Raw genomic sequence first — 23341 nt, 5'->3', positions numbered from 1 at the left:
CGAACGTACGGCAGAAAACCGTGCGTACGACCGTTTCCACGCAAGCTTCGGCATTTATCAATTTGGACGTGAGCGGACGATACGATCAGATCTCACGTCAGGTCTGAGCTCATGTACGCAAATCTGGATTTGCGGTGCAGCAGCAAAATCTGGCTGAGTCTGAAAATAATTATTAAACAAACCTCAGCTGTCATTATCATGTCACATATTTAGAACAGATCAAAACGGATTCTTAAAACGAATAAAACAAGATTAAAAAAAACCCACGTTTTTTACTGATACCACTCTTTTGTACAATAAAACAATATGAGAGGCTAAATAGCCTGACATGACATCTAATTATTGCACATTAAAATTTGAAATAATAAAAATACAAGCAGAAATGTGTGTTTGCAAATTAACTCATGGCAAAATTGTGTAATTGTTTATGTTTTTTTCCGATGGGTGTGACACAACTGGAACAACAATTAAAAGCATCTGGTGAGATAATCATTGTTGCACTGTGGTTGGTCAGATGTTTACTCACTCCCTTATTTAAACAGATGCTTTGACAGTTATCAAATCATAACGATGGCAGATTTACTCGTTTTGGAGGAACAATACGCGCGTGTCAGACGTGAGCGCGTGTTCAGAGACCGCAGGGATCTCCAGATTGCTGGGTTTCCAAATTTGGTTGGAGCAATTGATTTCACTCATGTGCGTCTGAAGGCACCATCCATGAATGATTACGCATTCATCAATCGCAAAAACTACCACTCTATAAATGTACAGGTGATTTGTGATGCCAAGCTCTCACTTTTAAACGTGGTGGCCAGGTGACCGGGACACACGATTCTTTTATTTTTCAAACAGCTGTGTTGGCGCGCGGCTGCAGGAGGCGGCGCTGCAGAGCCAAACTCATCTCCGTCACCCTCTTCCACACAGCGGTTTTATGAGCTCCTGTGACCCCGCTCTTCAGACTGACAAAAAGCACATCCTTATTTTACGCCACCTCGGATGTCAGGATGTCGATCTCCATCTCTGAAAAGTTTCGTTTTTTGCCAGTAACTCTTCTCTCCATGTTTGACCTTAGTGGGCGGGGCCTCCGAACCAGGAATATTTAAGGGCGTAACATGTTAATGACGATCGATTGATATCAGCATTGTGGCAATATATTGACACACAGCCCCTCCCTCACCTGAAGACTCACACCAAACTCAGTTTCTAAAACGCTTTATTTTAGAGCTGGTCTCCACACAATGAACCTCTGGGGCCCCTGAGGGCCCGGGGCTGGCTGGTGACCCAGAACATCATGTTTTCTCTCCAAAGGCCTTTTTATTGATTGATTATTGATTGTTTCATATGAAACAATCACTGTATAGAAATATAGGTCCATACATGAAGAAATGAAAACCGTAAACACATGAAGGAGGTTAGAGGTCAAATGGCTGATTTCTGACCTGCTTCAGTTTGTGACGCTGGGAGAAAAATAGGCTCAGAACAAAAATATATTTGACGTCAACAGTCAAAAGTTTATAAAGTTGATAAAACCAGGTCCTGCTCAGACCTGACCCCAGACCAGGTCTGCAGGATCTTCATCAGCTCATCAGAGTCCATGTTGGATCCTGTTTGTCTTCTGGTGTCTGGACCACATTCACTTCAACAAGACATGATACGCCTGTGGACATGACCTCTGATCAATGATAAAAATAAATGATCAGTATTGATCAGATAACCGATAAACTGTTCAATCTAAACATTACTGTCCTTTTGGACATTGTTACAGTGTTGAACAGCTCTCATGTTGTTGTTGTTGTCTCTTTACAGCTGTGGACTGACTGAGAACCTCGGAGTAACATGATCAAACATCAACACATGAGTCCTCCTGCTCCCTCTGTTAATATTAATGTGTGAACTGTTCCTTTAACAAACTTCTCCATGTTCTTGGCACTTTGTTTTTCTTTATCTCAAAGTGCAACAAAGAGAAAAACATGAACTAAAGATACTGATACATTCAGAACACTATTCTCTCACACTCACTCACACACACACACACACACACACACACACACACACACACACACACACACACACACACACACACACACACGTGTGTGATGATGTGATACAAGGGGCCTTTTCTCTGTCACTGAACCTGGTTTCTTACTGTGAGCAGGTGATGATGATGATGATTGATGATGGTCACTTGTCATTGTGTTTGTAATACATCCTCTGAGCAGCTACACTGACTCAGTATCAAACAGCTAGCTGCTTAGCATGCCAACTTCAGTAGAAGAGCAGGTGTGACAGAGACAGGAGTTAACACTGGTGTTTGTTTCAAATGTTTGTGAGTAAAGGAATGAAGTTTCTTCTAGGCTGGTCAGTAAACAGCTGCTAATGCTAATGCTAATGTTAGCTATCCAGCAACAGCTACACTTCTTGCCTGAACATCACAGCTTCTTCCTCATGTTTGTCGTCTCATAAACTGATTGATCATGACATCACATGTTCATTCACATTATTCCACATGTACTCATCACATCACACTGTTTACAGTCTGCTATTGTTTACATGATGATGAACAACAGGAAGTAAACAGGAACAAACCAAACCAAGGAGTGAGGAAAAAATAACTGTTTGTGATGATGATGATGGTGTGTGTGTGTGTGTGTGTGTGTGTGTGTGTGTGTGTGTGTGTGTGTGTGTGTGTGTGTGTGTGTGTGTGTGTGTGTGTGTTCTTGTTACCTCTTTGGGACCTTTATGTGCTATAAACACAGACACCTTGTAGGTACCACAGGGTCCTGACTGGGGTCTGGGTTACACTGTTTCCTATGAATGGAAGTGTCCTTACAAGGATAGCTGCACCAGCTTGTGTGTGTGTGTCATGTGACGTCAGTCATCTTTTGATTGGTGGACATCCAGGCTGACGACCTGCAGCTCCGTCAGGTTACTGCTGCTGCTCTGCTGACTGATCACCATCTGAACGAGACACAGACAGACATGAGCAGACGCTCACAGAGTCACAGCAGACACACTGTGCTGCTCACTGAGACGTACCGGGTGGAGCTGGACCGCAGAGACCGGGATCTGAGCGGCAACCGGGGGGAGCGAAGTGAGGAAGACTTGCGGGACGGCGCCTGAAAGACACGACAAACAAACCAAAAACACTGTCACAGATCCTGGTCCTGATGACTCTGGGTTCAGAAAACCGGCACATGCACTCATGGTGATGTCATTGAGTCACTCAGGGTCAACTGACTGACTCATATATTAAAAGAGTTGTACCAGGTTCATGTGACTGGGCGTGGCCTGTTGGGGGGAAGGTGTTGAGGACGGTAAGGCTGCCATCGCCAAGCGAGGGCGTCGGTGCAGCGTACATCACTGTGTGACCACCTGGGTACATCATGTGACCCGCTACTGAGGAAGAAGAGGAAGAGGAGGAGACGATGGAGGTGGGAAGATTGGCTGCAGAGAGAAAGAGAAGTGATCAGGATCCAACCAGAACAGTTCCTCCTGTGTGTGTGTGTGTGTGTGTGTGTGTTGGGGGGCGACGACGACGACGACAACGACTATGTTCCTACCTGTGGAGGAGGGGAGGTTGTGGATGTCTGAGCTGTTCTGATTGGTGGAGGCCTGCTGACTGCTGGGCTGAACCTGGATAGTTTGCAGCTGCTGAGAGACTCCGCCCCCTGATGAACACAGGTAACAGGTGATGACAACATGCCCTCTGAGCAGAGACTCAGTATCCAGGGCTAGCTGTTAGCATTCTAACTTCAGTAGCAGAGAAGTTAGCAGAGTTAACACATGGGCTGGTCAGTAAACAGCTGCTAATGCTAATGTTAGCTATGTGGCACTAGCTAAACTTACATATAGCTCCTTTAAACACCAGAACACTTTTCTCTGTGGAGGGTTCATGACACATCCAGTAAACAAACATCCAGTAAACTCTCTTTCTCTGGTGTGCAGTAGGCGTGTCAGCGTGCTAACCTGACAGTGACACGGTGGCGGGGAGGCGGAGCAGCGTGGTCGCCTGTGTCGTCGGCGCGTGCAGCGTGGAGGCGTGGCCTGGGGCCACGGGGCCCTGGATGGCCAAAGGCTGGCCCTGCAGCTGACTGAGCGGGATGGTGTGAGTGCCAGGGGGCAGAGGAGCACCTGTGGACAGGTGAAGGGGGGGGGGGGCATGGCCAAAGTGGTTAGCTGCTAACACACTGAACACAAGCAGCAGGATGAGATGAGCTGAGACGTTAGTGAGGACAGGGACACAACACACACACAGTCTCATCACCTGTCTCTTATGCTTCTGTGGTGTCAAACAGCCGCACTTTGAGGCTCAGGACGGAGAAACTACTGATTATCTGATCAGGGTTTTTCCTGTATAGAGAATTAGGAGGCGGCCGCCTCTGCCTCATTGAATCAATACGGGACTCCTCCGCCTCCAAACATAATTCTAGTACTTGTTTTCTCGGTACTCGGTGGATTTGAATCAATGTTATGACCTCAGAGTGCTGTGAATAATATAATGTCAAGTAAAACCAAACCAGTTGCCACCTTTTTTTGCCACATAAAAAGTGGCAACCCTACAGATGAACATTATCTCTTTTACATCACAGCACACCAAGCTTCTTGAAAAGCTTCCCTAAATTAACGTTACATCCCACTGTGTATGTTTTTAGCAGAAATATCTGTTACACATCTCAAGTTTCTCCAGCACATGCTCGGCCTCTGGCAAAGGGAGGATGAAGAACCCACGATCAGGCTGCGGTCTAGCCGCAATAACAAATGGAAGATGGCGACAAGTTCAGACACACAACTTGGTCCAGCTGCAGCACCTCGGCTCGTCGAAAGAAAAGGCCTGTTTGTAAACGGGGCTGTCGCACTTTCCAAACCACAGTTGAAAAGCTGTGCCATAAAAGGTTTACTGCTTATATTTCAGCAGAGTATTGTTTATTTTAAATTCTTGAAGGTGACATGGCACTTTTCTGTTTTTTGTTTTATTTGTTCGTATTTTTCAATAAAGGAGTGAACCATGGTAACCATGGTATTGAAATAAGTATCGAGAATCGTGGAATTTCACTGGTATTGGTAGCGAATACTAAATTTCTGGTATGGTGACATCCCTAGTGAGACCTGACAGCAGCCTTAGCTCTCAGCCACAAGTGGCAGGTGCCGGAGGAGGTGATCACAGCGAGAGAACCAAGTCTTTAGGAGTGTGTTAACGACTTCAGTAAAGCCCATGTTTACATGATTTTAACATCACTTTTTGTTCATCTTCCCACATGTTCAGAAAAGCATAGAAGGAGTGGCTTTGACCCGTAGTGGCTGGAGAGATAGCAGCAGGTGAATTACTGAACACTGATCAGGTGATACACCTGTCCTGTCTGATAATGTCTTCACCTGCTCCTGCTGGTCACATGATCCTCGACCCTCCACCTCTCACCTGAGTTTCTGACTGATTTATTTCCTGACAGTTTGAACTGAGCAGACTGTGAACACACCTGACTCACACAACAACAACAACAACAACAACAACAACAGGTAAAAAACATAGAAACAGTGAAACACAGAACAAGAGAAGAGAAGACATCAGCAGCTGACAGACAGGTGAGAGGAAACCCCGCCTCCTACCAGGCATCAAGGTGAAGCCTCCAGGAAGAACGACACCTGCAGACGTCTTCAGCACTGTCCCGTTGGTGGAGGAGGGGGGCTGCCAGGAGGGGGCGCTGGTCTGCACCTGCATGGACACAGAGGATGAAGACGAGGAGGAGGAGGAGGGCGTGGCCTGTGTGGTGCTGGGCATGTTGGAGAACGCTGGTTTGATCAGATCCTGCAGGTAGAGACAGAGACGAGGGGTGGGGGGACTCAACATCAACCCGGATCTGAACCACCGACAGGGACCAGCACACGTTACTGTCTCCGTGGTGACAGTTCTGCCGTTCCACTGACTGACTCTGGCGTTACCTTGGCGACCTCTGAGCATCCGTCAGCCTCAGACACCTGGTAGGTGAGGTCGGTCTCCTCGAAGCCCGTGGCGCTCATCCTCTGGTCGGAGGAGGGGTCGGAGCGGGGGGGGGAGTCCGGGGAGTTGAGGCAGGTCTGGATCAGAGCCTTCCCCGTCTCCGAGGTGATCATTGGCTGCAGCTTCCTGGTGGCAAAGGTGTACACATGACCCGTCTCACTGGCAACCAGCAGCAACACCTGAGTACCGGTCAACGTGGACAACTCGTAGGCCTGCAGAGAGGGGGTGGAGGGTGGCGCAACAGCTGATCAACAGTTGAGTCATGTTCAGACTCTGACTCTACATATTTCACTCATGTCAAATTATTGATTACTACTATGATGCAATAATAAAGGAAAAAACAATGCACTTTGATAAAGGCTGAATAAAAACTAAAACAGTTCAGGCCTGAAAACCACATCTGACTCCGAGTCCAGGACCAGGACCAGGACCATGACCCGGACCAGGACCCATCATGCAGGACAGAGGAATCAGAGTCGGAGGTGAGTTCAAAGTAATTAGTCAAAATATGTTGACTCAAACAATGTGGAGTAAATCTACGGCTTCTGGACCCCCTGAGGGTCAGACCCCTTGGGGGTTTGGGCCACTGAGTAGATGCCATCTGTCCCTGGTAGGTAATGCAGTCTAGGGACAGGTGTGGACCCTCAGACACCAGCCTCCTCTGGTTCTGCTTGGTGCAGGTGAACTCCATCCACACTGACGTCCCTGTTCACAACCACATCACTGACCACTGTTCACCTGGACCTGGACCCAGATCCTTTATCTTCCAGATGTTCAGACTGAAAACACCTTCCACCTCACCTGGTCACATGACCACAGACATGTGTTCACCTGGTATGTCTGACTGCAGAGACCCGGCTTCTGCTCACACAGAGGCCAGGTTTCCACAGAGAGGTCCGAGGACCAGCCAGGGTCAGGGTCTGGTCAGGTCCAGGGTCAGACCAGAAACATCATTAGTTCTAGAACTTCACCCTGCGACCTCTGACCTCTGCTATTTACCTGTCACACTCACCTTCTTCATGATCCCGGTCTTCCTCTTGCTGAAGGTCGTGTACCGCCTCAGTTTGTTGTCTATGAACTCCATCTTGATCTTCACTCTTCCTCTAGTTTTCTTTCCGGGCTTGGCCCCTGGTACCCCGGGGTTGACCCCGACGTAACCCCCGCTCAGTCCTCCGGAGGTGGGTGCTGACTGATGCCCGACCTCCCTCTCGCTCCTCTCCCGCTTCACCCCTCTCCTGTCCCCGCCTGAACCCGCCGTGTCTTCGTCATCGCCAGAGTCCGAGTCCTGGTCGGAGCCGCTGTAGACCACCTCAGTACTGAACTCTCTGTCCCCAAAGTGGCCTCCTTCGGTCTCGGAGGATGTGTTCGGTCCCGGTCCGACAGTGCTCACCGCGAGGCTGCTCAGGCCGGTTCCGTTGCCCGTTCGTCCGGGTCCGGTTCTGGTGCCCATTCCGACGCTGCTCCCCGCCAGCATTCCCCGCTGCGTGCCCCCACCCACCCCCCGGCCCTGAACCCTCCTCCTCCCGGCGGGCCAAAGCTCCTGTGCCAGCGATGTGAACACTAACACTCCCGCCGGAGCTCGGAGCTCCCAGCCCGCAGTCTGCTGACAGGACCGCTAGCTGCCGGCTAACAGCGCGGACTAGCTAAGGAACCTAATCGGTTAGCGGTTACTTTAGCAACAAGTAAAGCTATCCGTCCATCAGCGAACTCCAAGAATCACCGAGAGCTCAGGCCGAACATCCGGAAAACACCGAATGAAAAATCAGACAATATTTGTTCATAAAATTTGATCAAGATTAGCTAAAAATTAAGAATAAAGTTATAAAGTTGTGTTTTTCTACAGTAATCAGTGAGGCCCGGCCCCCAGAATCACTTCGCTCCACATAAGGAAATAACGAGCAGCACCCAGCCATGTCCGTCCGCTGTGGAATATAGTTCTAAATACTGTACGCACTATTTTCATATTCCTCCTTTACAATAACATACAACGTATCAGGACCGTTACATTGGCGTATTACAGAACATTTATCACAGACAAGGCGCGAAATTAATTGCGGGTGTGCGCAATGATACTATTAGCCGACGTGTTCTTTGGGCGATGCAGAGGAACTACTTTCCTCCATATAAAGAAACAGGTTTCCTTTTATGGCGCTGCTGGTCCTTATATGGGCAATCACTGACTTCCAGCAGAACTTCCGACTAAAAAACTACAAACACGTGGAGAAGAAGAAGAAGAAGAAGAAGAAGAATAAGAAGAAGAAGAAGAAGAAGAAGAAGAAGAAGAAGAAAAAGAAAATGAAGAAATGAAGAAGAATGCCCTTAAAATAAATTTTCTTTACTTAAGAAATGAATAAAAAAGCTCAATAATGTCCAGTCCAGAAAACTTATCTTATCTCCAAATATGATTTATTTTAACCCCAGTCCTGCTGGTTATCAGGTTAATTTTTTCTTTTATAAATTATGTTACCTGAGAATGTTATTCTTTAAGTTTTGTAACTTTTTCTCTCTCTCATTGTGTTTATTGTATTGGTATATTAAGGTATAAAAAAGTCATTACTTGTATGTATTTTATTAACTATTATTATTATTATTATTATTTCCAAACAGAATATGATTTTCATATAGGTTTTCATTGTTATTGCAATGCTCAGAAAGTAAATATTTCTTTTAAAATAGAAGAAGAAGTACTCAGTTACTCTCCAGCTCTGACAGTCTTTTTGGTAGAAATCCAGGTTTTTATTGATCCACGGGAGAAAGATGAAAACACAGTGAGACGTTCATGTGAAGAAGTAAACTGGGAGAAACTGGGAGGAACCAGTTTATCACCTGTGACCACAAGGGGGCGCCTCAGCACCAGATCTCTGAGCTCACAGCTGGAATATGAAGGAACCTCTGGTCCTTACAGGTCTCTGTAGAACACGTTCCTCCTGGTCCAGAGACGTCGTGAATATAACTGTTCTCCAGTTCTATAAAGTACTCTGGAGAACCCCCAACATTCCTGTATGATCCCAGGTACCTCTCCAGGATCACCGTAACCTGGTCCTCCAGGACATCTGGACCTCTTGTAAAGACTGAGTCTTCCTCAAGAACCACAAGAACCTGAAAGAAAACCTCGTTGATTCCTGGAAACCCTCTCAAGGTTTTCTGCAGAATACGTTGTTACTGTGGTGCGAACACCTGGTTCAACTTAAAGGCAGTCTGTTTTAGATTTACACAAACACACACACACACACTGACTCACACACTCTCACTCTATCCCACACACACACACACACACACACACACACTGACCTGTCAGTACTAATGTTGAACATGTTTCTTACATTCTGACTTCATGATGTGGAAACACTGATTCTGGATCCACTGAGGCTTGTTAGGTAACACACAAACACACACACACACACACACACACACACACACACACACACACAGTGTTGTTGTGTTGCCTGGTTACATTACAGAAACAGAATCCAGCTGTTTGGAGCAGGTCACTCTGAGCTGAGTCGACTGTGTGTTTACTCTGTTTCTCTGTTTCTTCTTCTTCTCCAACACTTCCAGGAGACAGGTGGAGACAGGTGGAGACAGGGGGAGACAGGGGGAGACAGGGGAGACATGAGGAGACAGGAGGAGACATGGAAACAGGAGGAGACAGGGGGAGGCAGGAGGAGACATTGAGACAGGAGGAGACAGGTGGAGACATGGAAACAGGAGGAGACAGGGGAGACAGGAGGAGACATGGAAACAGGAGGAGACAGGGGAGACAGGAGGAGACATGAGGAGACAGGTTGAGACAGGTGGAGACATGGAAACAGGAGACAACAGGGGGAGACAGGAGGAGACATGAGGAGACAGGTGGAGACAGGTGGAGACATGGAAACAGGTGGAGACAGGTGGAGACAGGTGGCGACATGGAAACAGGAGGAGACAGGGGAGACAGGAGGAGACATGAGGAGACAGGAGGAGACAGGTGGAGACAGGTGGAGACATGGAAACAGGAGGAGACAGGGGAGACAGGAGGAGACAGGAGGAGACATGAGGAGACAGGTGGAGACAGGTGGGGACATGGTAACAGGAGGAGACAGGGGAGACAGGAGGAGACATGAGGAGACAGGTGGAGACAGGTGGAGACATGGAAACAGGAGACGACAGGGGGAGACAGGAGGAGACAGGAGGAGACAGGGGAGACAGGAGGAGACAGGAGGAGACATGAGGAAACAGGAGGAGACAGGTGGAGACAGGTGGAGACAGGTGGGGACATGGTAACAGGAGGAGACAGGGGAGACAGGAGGAGACAGGAGGAGACATGAGGAGACAGGTGGAGACAGGTGGAGACAGGTGGAGACATGGAAACAGGAGACAACAGGGGGAGACAGGAGGAGACAGGAGGAGACAGGAGGAGACAGGTGGAGACAGGTGGAGACAGGTGGAGACATGGAAACAGGAGACAACAGGGGGAGACAGGAGGAGACAGGAGGAGACAGGAGGAGACAGGTGGAGACAGGTGGAGACAGGTGGAGACATGGAAACAGGAGACAACAGGGGGAGACAGGAGGAGACAGGAGGAGACAGGAGGAGACAGGTGGAGACAGGAGGAGACAGGAGGAGACAGGAGGAGACATGAGGAAACAGGAGGAGACAGGTGGAGACAGGTGGGGACATGGTAACAGGAGGAGACAGAGGAGACAGGGGAGACAGGAGGAGACAGGAGGAGACAGGTGGAGACATGGAAACAGGAGACAACAGGAGGAGACAGGAGGAGACAGGAGGAGACAGGAGGAGACATGGAAACAGGAGACAACAGGGGGAGACAGGAGGAGACAGGAGGAGACAGGAGGAGACAGGTGGAGACAGGTGGAGACATGGAAACAGGAGACAACAGGAGGAGACAGGAGGAGACAGGAGGAGACAGGAGGAGACATGGAAACAGGAGACAACAGGGGGAGACAGGAGGAGACAGGAGGAGACAGGAGGAGACAGGTGGAGACAGGTGGAGACATGGAAACAGGAGACAACAGGGGGAGACAGGAGGAGACAGGAGGAGACAGGTGGAGACAGGTGGAGACAGGTGGAGACATGGAAACAGGAGACAACAGGAGGAGACAGGAGGAGACAGGAGGAGACATGGAAACAGGAGACAACAGGGGGAGACAGGAGGAGACAGGAGGAGACAGGAGGAGACAGGTGGAGACAGGTGGAGACATGGAAACAGGAGACGACAGGGGGAGACAGGAGGAGACAGGAGGAGACAGGGGGAGACATGGTAACAGGAGGAGACAGGGGAGACAGGAGGAGACAGGAGGAGACATGAGGAGACAGGTGGAGACAGGTGGAGACAGGTGGAGACATGGAAACAGGAGACAACAGGGGGAGACAGGAGGAGACAGGAGGAGACAGGAGGAGACAGGTGGAGACAGGTGGAGACAGGTGGAGACATGGAAACAGGAGACAACAGGGGGAGACAGGAGGAGACAGGAGGAGACAGGAGGAGACAGGTGGAGACAGGTGGAGACAGGTGGAGACATGGAAACAGGAGACAACAGGGGGAGACAGGAGGAGACAGGAGGAGACAGGAGGAGACAGGTGGAGACAGGAGGAGACAGGAGGAGACAGGAGGAGACATGAGGAAACAGGAGGAGACAGGTGGAGACAGGTGGGGACATGGTAACAGGAGGAGACAGAGGAGACAGGGGAGACAGGAGGAGACAGGAGGAGACAGGTGGAGACATGGAAACAGGAGACAACAGGAGGAGACAGGAGGAGACAGGAGGAGACAGGAGGAGACATGGAAACAGGAGACAACAGGGGGAGACAGGAGGAGACAGGAGGAGACAGGAGGAGACAGGTGGAGACAGGTGGAGACATGGAAACAGGAGACAACAGGAGGAGACAGGAGGAGACAGGAGGAGACAGGAGGAGACATGGAAACAGGAGACAACAGGGGGAGACAGGAGGAGACAGGAGGAGACAGGAGGAGACAGGTGGAGACAGGTGGAGACATGGAAACAGGAGACAACAGGGGGAGACAGGAGGAGACAGGAGGAGACAGGTGGAGACAGGTGGAGACAGGTGGAGACATGGAAACAGGAGACAACAGGAGGAGACAGGAGGAGACAGGAGGAGACATGGAAACAGGAGACAACAGGGGGAGACAGGAGGAGACAGGAGGAGACAGGAGGAGACAGGTGGAGACAGGTGGAGACATGGAAACAGGAGACGACAGGGGGAGACAGGAGGAGACAGGAGGAGACAGGAGGAGACATGGAAACAGGAGACAACAGGGGGAGACAGGAGGAGACAGGAGGAGACAGGAGGAGACAGGTGGAGACAGGTGGAGACATGGAAACAGGAGACGACAGGGGGAGACAGCTTTGACCTAGTGACGACAGCTGAGGCAGGATAGTCATCATGGTTGCCTTGCAACTTCAAATTATTGGTTTATTATAACTGATCTATAAAGAATGAATAAATTATTCATCATTAATCCATTAATGACTGTCAGAGGTGAGATTCTTCATCTCAGATTTATTTAGTTAAACACACAAAAAGAGACCAGAGGAAAATATGAAATGTTGTTTATATGGAGCTCAAGTGTCAGAGGGGTCAGGGGTCAGAGGTCAGGGGTCAGAGGATTCCTTCCTCTTTTGTTATTTAATTATTTCTGATGTTATGCGGATGTTACATGGGGTTCATCACCAGAGATGACCTGTTAGCATATCCATGTTAGCATGTTAGCACTCAACCAACTCTGCTTCCTTGAACATGTTTTATTTAATAAAGTACAAGCTACGGCACAGGGACACAGAGCCCTCATTTATTCATTCATCAGGAGTTACTGTAGGTCACTGCAGGTCACGGTAGGTCACTTAAGGTCACTGAAGGTCACTGTAGGTCACTGCAGGTCACGGTAGGTCACTGAAGGTCACTGTAGGTCACTGCAGGTCACGGTAGGTCACTTAAGGTCACTGAAGGTCACTGTAGGTCACTGCAGGTCTCTACAGGTCTCTGCAGGTCACTGCAGGTCACTGTAGGTCACTCCAGGTCTCTGCAGGTTAGTATAGGTCACTGAAGGTCTCTGTAGGTCACTGCAGGTCTCTGCAGGTCAGTATAGGTCACTGAAGGTCACTGTAGGTCACTGCAGGTCTCTGCAGGTCTCTGCAGGTCACAGTAGGTCATTTAAGGTCACTGAAGGTCACTGTAGGTCACTGCAGGTCAGTATAGGTCACTGAAGGTCACTGTAAGTCACTGCAGGTCTCTGCAGGTCTCTGCAGGTCACTGCAGGTCACTGAAGGTCACTGTAGGTCACTCCAGGTCTCTGCAGGTCAGTATAGGTCACTGCAGGTCATTGCAGTTCCAGCTCTGATTTTAAACACATCTCAGAGAAAAGATGATCGACTGCAGTGCAAAGACTGAACCTCCACAGTCACCTTCAGTGGTGTGGTGCATGTAGACGTATTGATGTATGGATTACCTGTGGTGAGGATCAATAGACTCAAACAGGAAGTCACTTTCATAACCATTTTAAATACATGTTAAGATCATGTGATGCATGTTTGATGATATTATGAATATAAAAGGTGAGGACATGCTGGAAATAATCTGGATTTGATCTGATAGGAGACACCTGTCAGGTGGAGGCGGGGCCTAAATGTTTACATTTAGATTTTGAGCCACTTTCCCTGGAAAGTTCTGGTTTTAGTTAAATGTTATATGAGATACATGTTCGTCACTGACGGTTTCTAGAAGACGTACGGCCCCACGATGACGGTGAGGCGGAGCAGAGAGCTGGAGCGATAACTGAGAGCCGAGTTCTGCGTCACCATCTCCAGGTCCAGGACATGCTCTCTGGGACCAATCAGAGGACGAGTCATCACCAGCATGGCGTTCACATTACTGGATCGCTATGACGACAACAACCAATCAACAATCAATCATCATCTGGTGAGAAGAGATTAAAGGAGATGACAGGATGACATAAATGAAAATATGAGATGAGATGAGATTGAAGATTGAGGTTTATTATTATTATTATCATTTATAAAACCAAATAAATTCAGATTTGTTTAAATCAAATATATGAAGATGAGATAAAAAAGATGATGTCAGACCGTCGTCTTGTTTTATTCACATCATCTTTGGTGGAGATGAGATGAAATAAAATGAGATGTGATTTCATAAACAAAGATGACATCACTGAGCTGAGATACTGAATATTCATATTTGACTGAGATGAACAAAAATTAGATGAAATGGGATTAAATGAAATTGAGATTTAGATGAGATGAAAAAATAAATAAATAAATATATAAATGTAGAGTTATTGGTTCATATAGACTGAGATGAAATGAAAAAGATGAGCTGAAGTGACAGTGAAGCATGAGACATGAGTGGACCTGATGAATAAATGAGATGAGTGTGGTGAATGAATGAGAGAACAGAAGACAGTGAGGTGAGGTAGAATCAGATCACACAGATCAGATATGAGGACATAGAAACATGACATCAGACTGATGGCGCTCACCCTGAGGAAGAACTGTCCGTCCTCGTTGCCAGCTTTGATCCTGAAGGTGTTGTGCATGTTGGGGAAGACGCTGGTGGCCTGGATCTGGAAGATGTCGGCTGGCACCGAGCGCTCCGACGTGATGCTCATGTACTTATAGACGATGGAGGGAGGGAGTCCTCTGCATGCGCTTAGAGACTGACAGCTGCAGCGCCTGACGACACAGTCAGAGACAACACATCAACACCCTGTTGCTGTCACCAGGATGTTGTTGTGTGACGGTCGGTTCCTGGTCTTCTCTTTGTGGTTGCTGGGGAGGTGGTGTTCCATGTGTTTGCTTGCTGTTAGTAAATGGTTGCTATGCAGCTTCCATGGTGTTCCTATTGGTTACTACAATGTTACTAAGTCGTTGCTATGGTGTTGTGACAGTTGCTGTGTCTGCAACAGGTGGTTGCTATGGCGTTCCAGGTGTTTGCTTGGGCTTTTCAGTTTGCTGCTGTAACACTGTGGTTGCTAGGTGATTGTTATAGTGTGGTAAATATGGCGCAACTCTGATTTCATAGCTGTGGTTGTGACATCGTCTCAAACAGCTGCTGAGGATCATGGGTAATGTAGTACCTGAGTTACTCCACATCTCAGACAGAGTGATGAACCTGAAACATTTCAACCATTTCCACTCTACTGAAACTCAACAAGTGAATCTCACTCAAACAGGTGATGACATCATCTCCAGGTGTGGAGGAGCACAAGTGAGTCTCACCCCTCTCCGGTCTGGACATAGGGCTCCTGGCAGGGGTTTCTGGGATAGCAGCGGTAACCTCCAAAGTAGTTCCAACACATCTGGTCCTCACGGCAGTTTGCTCCAGTTTCACACTCGTTTATGTCTGTGAACAGAACCAGAACATCCACATCAGAACCACAGCATTCACATCAGAACCAGAACGTCGCATCAGAAACAGAACACATCAGAACCACAGCATTAGCATCAGAACCAGAACATCCACACCAGAACCACACCATCCACATCAGAACCACAGCATCCACATCAGAACCAGAACATCCACATCAGAACCACAACATCCACAGCAGAACCACAGCATCCACATCAGAACCAGAACGTCCACATCAGAAACAGAACACATCAGAACCACAGCATCCACAACAGAACCAGAACATCCTCATTAGAACCAAAACATCCACATCAGAACCACAGCATCCACATCAGAACCAGAACATCCACATCAGAACTAGAACATCCACATCAGAACCACAGCATCCACATCAGAACCAGAACATCCACATCAGAACCAGAACGTCCACATCAGAACCACAACATCCACATCAGAACCACAGCATTCACATCAGAACCAGAACATCCACATCAGAACCACAAGATCCACATCAGAACCAGAACATCCACATTAGAACCAAAGCATTCACATCAGAACTACAGCATCCACATCAGAACCACAACATCCACATCAGAAACAGAACATCCACATTAGAACCAGAACATCCACATCAGAACCACAGCATCCACATCAGAACCACAACATCCACATCAGAAACAGAACACATCAGAACCACAGCATCCACATCAGAACCACAACATCCACATCAGAAACAGAACACATCAGAACCACAGCATCCCCATCAGAACCACAACATCCACATCAGAAACAGAACACATCAGAACCACAGCATCCACATCAGAACCACAGCATCCACATCAGAACCACAACATCCACATCAGAAACAGAACACATCAGAACCATAGCATTCACATCAGAACCATAGCATTCACATCAGAACCAGAACATCCACATCAGAACCACATCATCCACATCAGAACCAGAACATCCACTTCAGAATCACAGCATCCACATTAGAACAAGAACATCCACATCAGAAACAGAACACATCAGGACAACAGCATCCACATCAGAAACAGAACACATTAGGACAACAGCATCCACATCAGAAACAGAACACATCAGAACCACAGCATCCACATCAGAAACAGAACACATCAGAACCATAGCATCCACATCAGAACCACAACATCCACATTACAACCACAACATCCACATTAGAATCAGAACATCCACATCAGAACCACAACATCTACATTAGAACAAGAACATTCACTTCAGAACCACAACATCCACTTCAGAACCACAACATCCACATTAGAACCACAACATCAACTTCAGAACCACAACATCCACTTCAGAACCACAACATCCACTTCAGAACCACAACATCCACATTAGAACCACCACACCCATATCAGAACCACAACATCCACTTCAGAACCAGAACACATCAGGACCACTGCATCCACATCAGAACCAGAACATCCACATCAGAACTAAAACATCCACATCAGAACCACAGCATCCACATCAGAACCAGAACATCCACATCAGAACCAGAACGTCCACATCAGAACCACAACATCCACATCAGAACCACAGCATTCACATCAGAACCAGAACATCCACATCAGAACCACAAGATCCACATCAGAACCAGAACATCCACATTAGAACCAAAGCATTCACATCAGAACCACAGCATCCACATCAGAACCACAACATCCACATCAGAAACAGAACATCCACATTAGAACCAGAACATCCACATCAGAACCACAGCATCCACATCAGAACCACAACATCCACATCAGAAACAGAACACATCAGAACCACAGCATCCACATCAGAACCACAACATCCACATCAGAACCACAACATCCACATCAGAAACAGAACACATCAGAACCACAGCATCCCCATCAGAACCACAACATCCACATCAGAAACAGAACACATCAGAACCACAGCATCCACATCAGAACCACAGCATCCACATCAGAACCACAACATCCACATCAGAAACAGAACACATCAGAACCATAGCATTCACATCAGAACCATAGCATTCACATCAGAACCAGAACATCCACATCAGAACCACATCATCCACATCAGAACCAGAACATCCACATCAGAATCACAGCATCCACATTAGAACAAGAACATCCACATCAGAAACAGAACACATCAGGACAACAGCATCCACATCAGAAACAGAACACATTAGGACAACAGCATCCACATCAGAAACAGAACACATCAGAACCACAGCATCCACATCAGAAACAGAACACATCAGAACCATAGCATCCACATCAGAACCACAACATCCACATTACAACCACAACATCCACATTAGAATCAGAACATCCACATCAGAACCACAACATCTACATTAGAACAAGAACATTCACATCAGAACCACAACATCCACATCAGAACCACAACATCCACATTAGAACCAGAACATCCACATTAGAACCACAACACCCACATTAGAACCAGAACATCCACTTTAGAACCAGAACATCCACATTAGAACCACAACACCAACATTAGAACCACAACACCCACTTCAGAACCACAACATCCACTTCAGAACCACAACATCCACATTAGAACCACAACATCAACTTCAGAACCACAACATCCACTTCAGAACCACAACATCCACTTCAGAACCACAACATCCACATTAGAACCACCACACCCATATCAGAACCACAACATCCACATTAGAACCAGAACACATCAGGACCACTGCATCCACATCAGAAACAGAACACATTAGAACCACAGCATCCACATCAGAAACAGAACACATCAGAACCACAGCATCCACATCAGAAACAGAACACATCAGAACCATAGCATCTACATCAGAACCACAACATCCACATTACAACCACAACATCCACATTAGAATCAGAACATCCACATCAGAACCACAACATCTACATTAGAACAAGAACATTCACATCAGAACCACAACACCCACATTAGAACCAGAACATCCACATTAGAACCAGAACATCCACATTAGAACCACAACACCCACATTCGAACCAGAACATCCACATCAGAACCAGAACATCCACATTAGAACCACAACACCAACATTAGAACCACAACACCCACTTCAGAACCACAACATCCACTTCAGAACCACAACATCCACATTAGAACCACAACATCAACTTCAGAACCACAACATCCATATTAAGACCACAACATCCACATTAGAACCACAACATCCACTTCAGAACCACAACATCCACATTACGACCACAACATCCACATTAGAACCAGAACATCCACAGTAGAACCACCACACCCATATCAGAACCACAACATCCACATTAGAACCAGAACATCCACAGTAGAACCACAACATCCACATCAGAACCACAATATCCACAGCAGACGCACAACATCCACATCAGAACCACATCATCCACATCAGAACCACAACATCCACTTCAGAACCACAACATCCACATTAGAACCACCACACCCATATCAGAACCACAACATCCACATTAGAACCAGAACACATCAGGACCACTGCATCCACATCAGAAACAGAACACATTAGAAGCACAGCATCCACATCAGAAACAGAACACATCAGAACCACAGCATCCACATCAGAACAGAACACATCAGAACCATAGCATCCACATCAGAACCACAACATCCACATTACAACCACAACATCCACATTAGAACCATAACATCCACTTCAGAACCACAACATCCACATTACGACCGCAACATCCACATCAGAACCACAATATCCACTTCAGAACCACAACATCCACTTCAGAACCACAACATCCACTTCAGAACCAGAACATCCACATTACGACCACAACATCCACATTAGAACCACAACATCCACTTCAGAACCACAACATCCACATTACGACCACAACATCCACATTAGAACCAGAACATCCACAGTAGAACCACAACATCCACATCAGAACCACAATATCCACTTCAGAACCACAACATCCACTTCAGAACCACAACATCCACATTACGACCACAACATCCACATTAAAACCACAACATCCACTTCAGAACCACAACATCCACATTACGACCACAACTTCCACATTAGAACCAGAACATCCACAGTAGAACCACAACATCCACATCGGAACCACAATATCCACATTAGAACCAGAACATCCACAGTAGAACCACAACATCCACATCAGAACCACAATATCCACAGCAGACGCACAACATCCACATCAGAACCACAACATCCACTTCAGAACCACAACATCCACATTAGAACCACCACACCCATATCAGAACCACAACATCCACATTAGAACCAGAACACATCAGGACCACTGCATCCACATCAGAAACAGAACACATTAGAAGCACAGCATCCACATCAGAAACAGAACACATCAGAACCACAGCATCCACATCAGAAACAGAACACATCAGAACCATAGCATCCACATCAGAACCACAACATCCACATTACAACCACAACATCCACATTAGAACCATAACATCCACTTCAGAACCACAACATCCACATTACGACCGCAACATCCACATCAGAACCACAATATCCACTTCAGAACCACAACATCCACTTCAGAACCACAACATCCACTTCAGAACCAGAACATCCACATTACGACCACAACATCCACATTAGAACCACAACATCCACTTCAGAACCACAACATCCACATTACGACCACAACATCCACATTAGAACCAGAACATCCACAGTAGAACCACAACATCCACATCAGAACCACAATATCCACTTCAGAACCACAACATCCACTTCAGAACCACAACATCCACATTACGACCACAACATCCACATTAAAACCACAACATCCACTTCAGAACCACAACATCCACATTACGACCACAACTTCCACATTAGAACCAGAACATCCACAGTAGAACCACAACATCCACATCGGAACCACAATATCCACTTCAGAACCACAACATCCACTTCAGAACCACAACATCCACATTACGACCGCAACATCCACATTAGAACCAGAACATCCACAGTAGAACCACAACATCCACATCAGAACCACAATATCCACAGTAGAACCACAACATCCACTTCAGAGGTGCAGGCGTGTACCTTGGCACATGCGAGTTCCCTGCAGCTGGTATCCTTCAGGACAGATGCAGCTGTATGAGCCGGGCTGGTTCACACACTGCCACTGACACATGTAGGCGGACAGCAGGCACTCGTCCACGTCTGACCAACAACAGCACCAGACCAAGGTTAAAGGTCACCTTGTAATACTGACATGAATGTTTACAGGCTCAACTCATATCATAGATGTGTGTTCAGACCGTGGCAGCTGAGCTGGTCTGGAGTCAGCTCGTAGCCCTGATCACACTGACACATGAAGGATCCTGGCAGGTTGTAGCACAGATGTTGGCAGGGGCTGTTGGGTACACATTCGTTTACATCTGGAACATACATCAACAACAGACACATGGTTACCACAACATCAGTCCACCTTAAACATCAGTCCCCTAAAACATTAGTCACACTTAAACATCAGTCCACCTTAAATATCAAGTGCAAGTGATTTACAGATAAAAAATATTTTCGTGGAACAATTTAAAGCTATTATCAGAACATTTGGAACATTTGGAACATTCGAAACATCAATACATTTGGAACATCAGAATACTGGAATGTCAGAACATTTGGAACATCACAACATTTGGAACATTTAGAACATTCGAAACATCAGAACCTCTGGAACATCAGATCATCTAGAACATCAGAACATCTGGAACATCAGATCATCTAGAACATCAGAACATCTGGAACATCAGAACATTTTGAACATCAGACCATCTAGAACATCAGAACCTCTGGATAATCAGAACTTCTGGAACATGACAACATCTAGAACCTCAGAACATCTGGAACATCAGAACATTTTGAACATCAGACCATCTAGAACATCAGAACCTCTGGATAATCAGAACTTCTGGAACATGACAACATCTAGAACCTCAGAACATCTGGAACTTCAGAACATTTGGGACATCAGAACATCTGGAATGTTAGAACAATTGAGAAATCTAGAACAGCTGGAACACTAAATTCACCTCTGCAGAAGTTGAACTCGTCTGCGGTGAATCCGACTGGACACTGGACAGAGGTCAGCCTGGCCCGGTTGCCGGCCTGGTTGCCGGCCTGGCTGATGGCTAAGTTGGCGGTGCCATAACTGGGTGCAGCAGGGAGGGGGATGAAGTGTGGAGGCGGGGGGCGGGTGGTGGTGGTGGGGGCGGGTTCTTCCTCTCCGTTGCTGATGATGATCTGAGCGTTCTGCGGCAGACAGAAATAACCTCCGTAGTGGTTGATGCAGCCCATCCCCCCTTTACAGGCGCCAGGCAGCGTGTCACACTCATTGATGTCTGGGAAATGTAGCCCAACAACATTTAACTGAGACTGTTTCCTGTCATAACTTCACATTTCAAAATAAAATGTTTTTCACATGATGTTGATCATAATAAGGAAGTGTACATTGAACTGATAATTGGTAACTGACGAATTAATCACTGATCAGCTTCCTCTCTCTGAAGCTTTCTGTACTTTTGATTATTTGTTATTGATCTAAAATCATTGATCAGTTTGGTTAAATCTCTTCACCTTTACATTCTTGATCTTCCACGTTGAACTCGTAGCCCTCCGTGCACTGTCAGAGAATGTCAGCAGGTTATTGATCCATCAGATATTGATCAGGTGAATTACATGCTTCCTCTGTGAATACTGCAAACACCTCAACAATCATGAACTCATATCATAGCAACACATCAGGACTGATCCAGATTGTTCCCGCTCTCTGTCCTCAATCACAGAGTATGTTATTGATTTGTTACTGACAGAAGACAGAACGGGGTATGGGGGATGATGGGTGTCTTACTGAGTAGGTGACGGGTTCATCCACCTGCTGAGCAGAAACCATGAAGATCAAAACATTCAGCTGGAGGAAAATCTGCAGCGTCTCCATCCTGAAGACACAAACAGCAGATTAATCAATCAATCGTTTGATTGATCACTGAATTGTTTGAGTCCATAAAACATCAGTCCAGTGTGATGACGTCACAGGAACCGGATACAACGATTTTTTTTTTTAAACGACTAAATCATTCAGACTCGATTAACTGACTAAGCTCTGAAGTGACGTCATTCATCCACAGACTCGTTTAAACTACAAGTCCCTGTCATCTCCTCCGCTCCCAGCCCAGTCCAGTTTAATGTGTGTTCACTGATCTACCGTTAGAACAGGCCTGTGGAGTTAAACCGGACTAAGTGCAGTCCACCACAGACCCCAGTCCTCCTGCAGCCTGATCTACAGAATCATACAGGTATCACTCAGGGTCCTGGTTCAGGAGATCACCGTGTGACGTCAAAGTGAAGCGATCTTACCTGGACTCTGATCGGTCTCTAATGTGTAGGTGCGTTTGATCCGAAGGAGCAGGAGGCAGGTAGGCGGGCGGTGTTTCTGTTTCGGCCGTTCAGGAGGCTATGAGCTCCGGCGGCCCGCCTGCAGCTCCGCCGCTGCCGAGACTGAAGCGGAGCGACGCGGAGCAGTGCCGCCCCCTGCCGCTCACTGCCGCGCACTGCAGCCTGCAGGAGAAGAGTTACTGCGAGACACTGTCCAAGTCCAGAATCCAGAGTCCAGAGTCCAGAGTCCTGAACCCTGAACCCTGAACCTGAGGGATCAGATAAAATCAACAAACAGAGTTCTGAGACAGAGGACAGGTCCTCCTCCTCCACCTCCCTCTCCTCCTCCTCCCCTCCTCCTCAGATGAACATCAGCTGACGCACTCAGTGATTTGTGGGGTCAGAGGTCAACCTGCAGGTCAGAGCGCAGAGGATTAGTCTGAGGCTAAATCACACACACACACACACACACACACACACACACACACACA

At 47.1% G+C, this 23341-nt stretch overlaps 2 protein-coding genes across 5 annotated transcripts; both read right to left on the bottom strand.

Annotated features, from left to right (window-relative positions):
* Positions 1–1196: 1196 nt before the first annotated feature.
* LOC130166639 (serum response factor-like) lies at positions 1197–7920 on the bottom strand. 4 transcript variants are annotated; one of them, XR_008827180.1, is made up of 9 exons: positions 7008–7918; positions 5938–6207; positions 5605–5803; positions 3967–4131; positions 3561–3668; positions 3265–3444; positions 3037–3116; positions 2725–2958; positions 1197–1672 (listed from the first exon to the last, which is right to left on the bottom strand). XR_008827180.1 is itself a non-coding variant. In XM_056372331.1 (8 exons), the coding sequence occupies exons 1-8, from the start codon at positions 7467–7469 to the stop codon at positions 2872–2874; spliced, it is 1551 nt and encodes a 516-aa protein (XP_056228306.1). In that variant the 5' UTR covers positions 7470–7918; the 3' UTR covers positions 1197–2871. The 4 variants fall into 4 exon arrangements, 2 of the variants coding, with proteins under 2 accessions (XP_056228306.1, XP_056228307.1); XR_008827181.1 differs by having other exon boundaries at positions 1197–1657; XM_056372331.1 differs by having other exon boundaries at positions 1197–2958.
* A 4632-nt stretch (positions 7921–12552) lies between these two features.
* On the bottom strand, positions 12553–22990 carry si:ch73-173h19.3 (uncharacterized protein LOC563864 homolog). Its single transcript, XM_056366976.1, has 9 exons — positions 22833–22990; positions 22327–22414; positions 22053–22098; positions 21509–21817; positions 20735–20854; positions 20517–20636; positions 15253–15376; positions 14514–14706; positions 12553–13893 (listed from the first exon to the last, which is right to left on the bottom strand). The coding sequence occupies exons 2-9, from the start codon at positions 22411–22413 to the stop codon at positions 13732–13734; spliced, it is 1161 nt and encodes a 386-aa protein (XP_056222951.1). The 5' UTR covers position 22414; positions 22833–22990; the 3' UTR covers positions 12553–13731.
* Positions 22991–23341: the final 351 nt, after the last annotated feature.

The sequence above is a fragment of the Seriola aureovittata genome, chromosome 3, assembly GCF_021018895.1.
Source record: "Seriola aureovittata isolate HTS-2021-v1 ecotype China chromosome 3, ASM2101889v1, whole genome shotgun sequence".
NCBI classification, from domain to species: Eukaryota; Metazoa; Chordata; class Actinopteri; order Carangiformes; family Carangidae; genus Seriola; species Seriola aureovittata.
This window is presented reverse-complemented; position numbering and strand designations above follow the sequence as displayed.

Coding starts and splice junctions, on each gene's coding strand:
- LOC130166639 (XM_056372331.1), bottom strand. CDS start 7,469: ATGCTGGCGGGGAGCAGCGTCGGAATGGGCACCAGAACCGGACCCGGA. Junction 6,208..7,007: donor AGACCGGGATCATGAAGAAG/GTGAGTGTGACA, acceptor CCCTCTCTGCAG/GCCTACGAGTTGTCCACGTT. Junction 5,804..5,937: donor GATGCTCAGAGGTCGCCAAG/GTAACGCCAGAG, acceptor CTCTACCTGCAG/GATCTGATCAAACCAGCGTT.
- si:ch73-173h19.3 (XM_056366976.1), bottom strand. CDS start 22,413: ATGGAGACGCTGCAGATTTTCCTCCAGCTGAATGTTTTGATCTTCATG. Junction 20,855..21,508: donor CGAGTTCAACTTCTGCAGAG/GTGAATTTAGTG, acceptor TGTATGTTCCAG/ATGTAAACGAATGTGTACCC. Junction 14,707..15,252: donor TATGTCCAGACCGGAGAGGG/GTGAGACTCACT, acceptor CTGTGTCGTCAG/GCGCTGCAGCTGTCAGTCTC.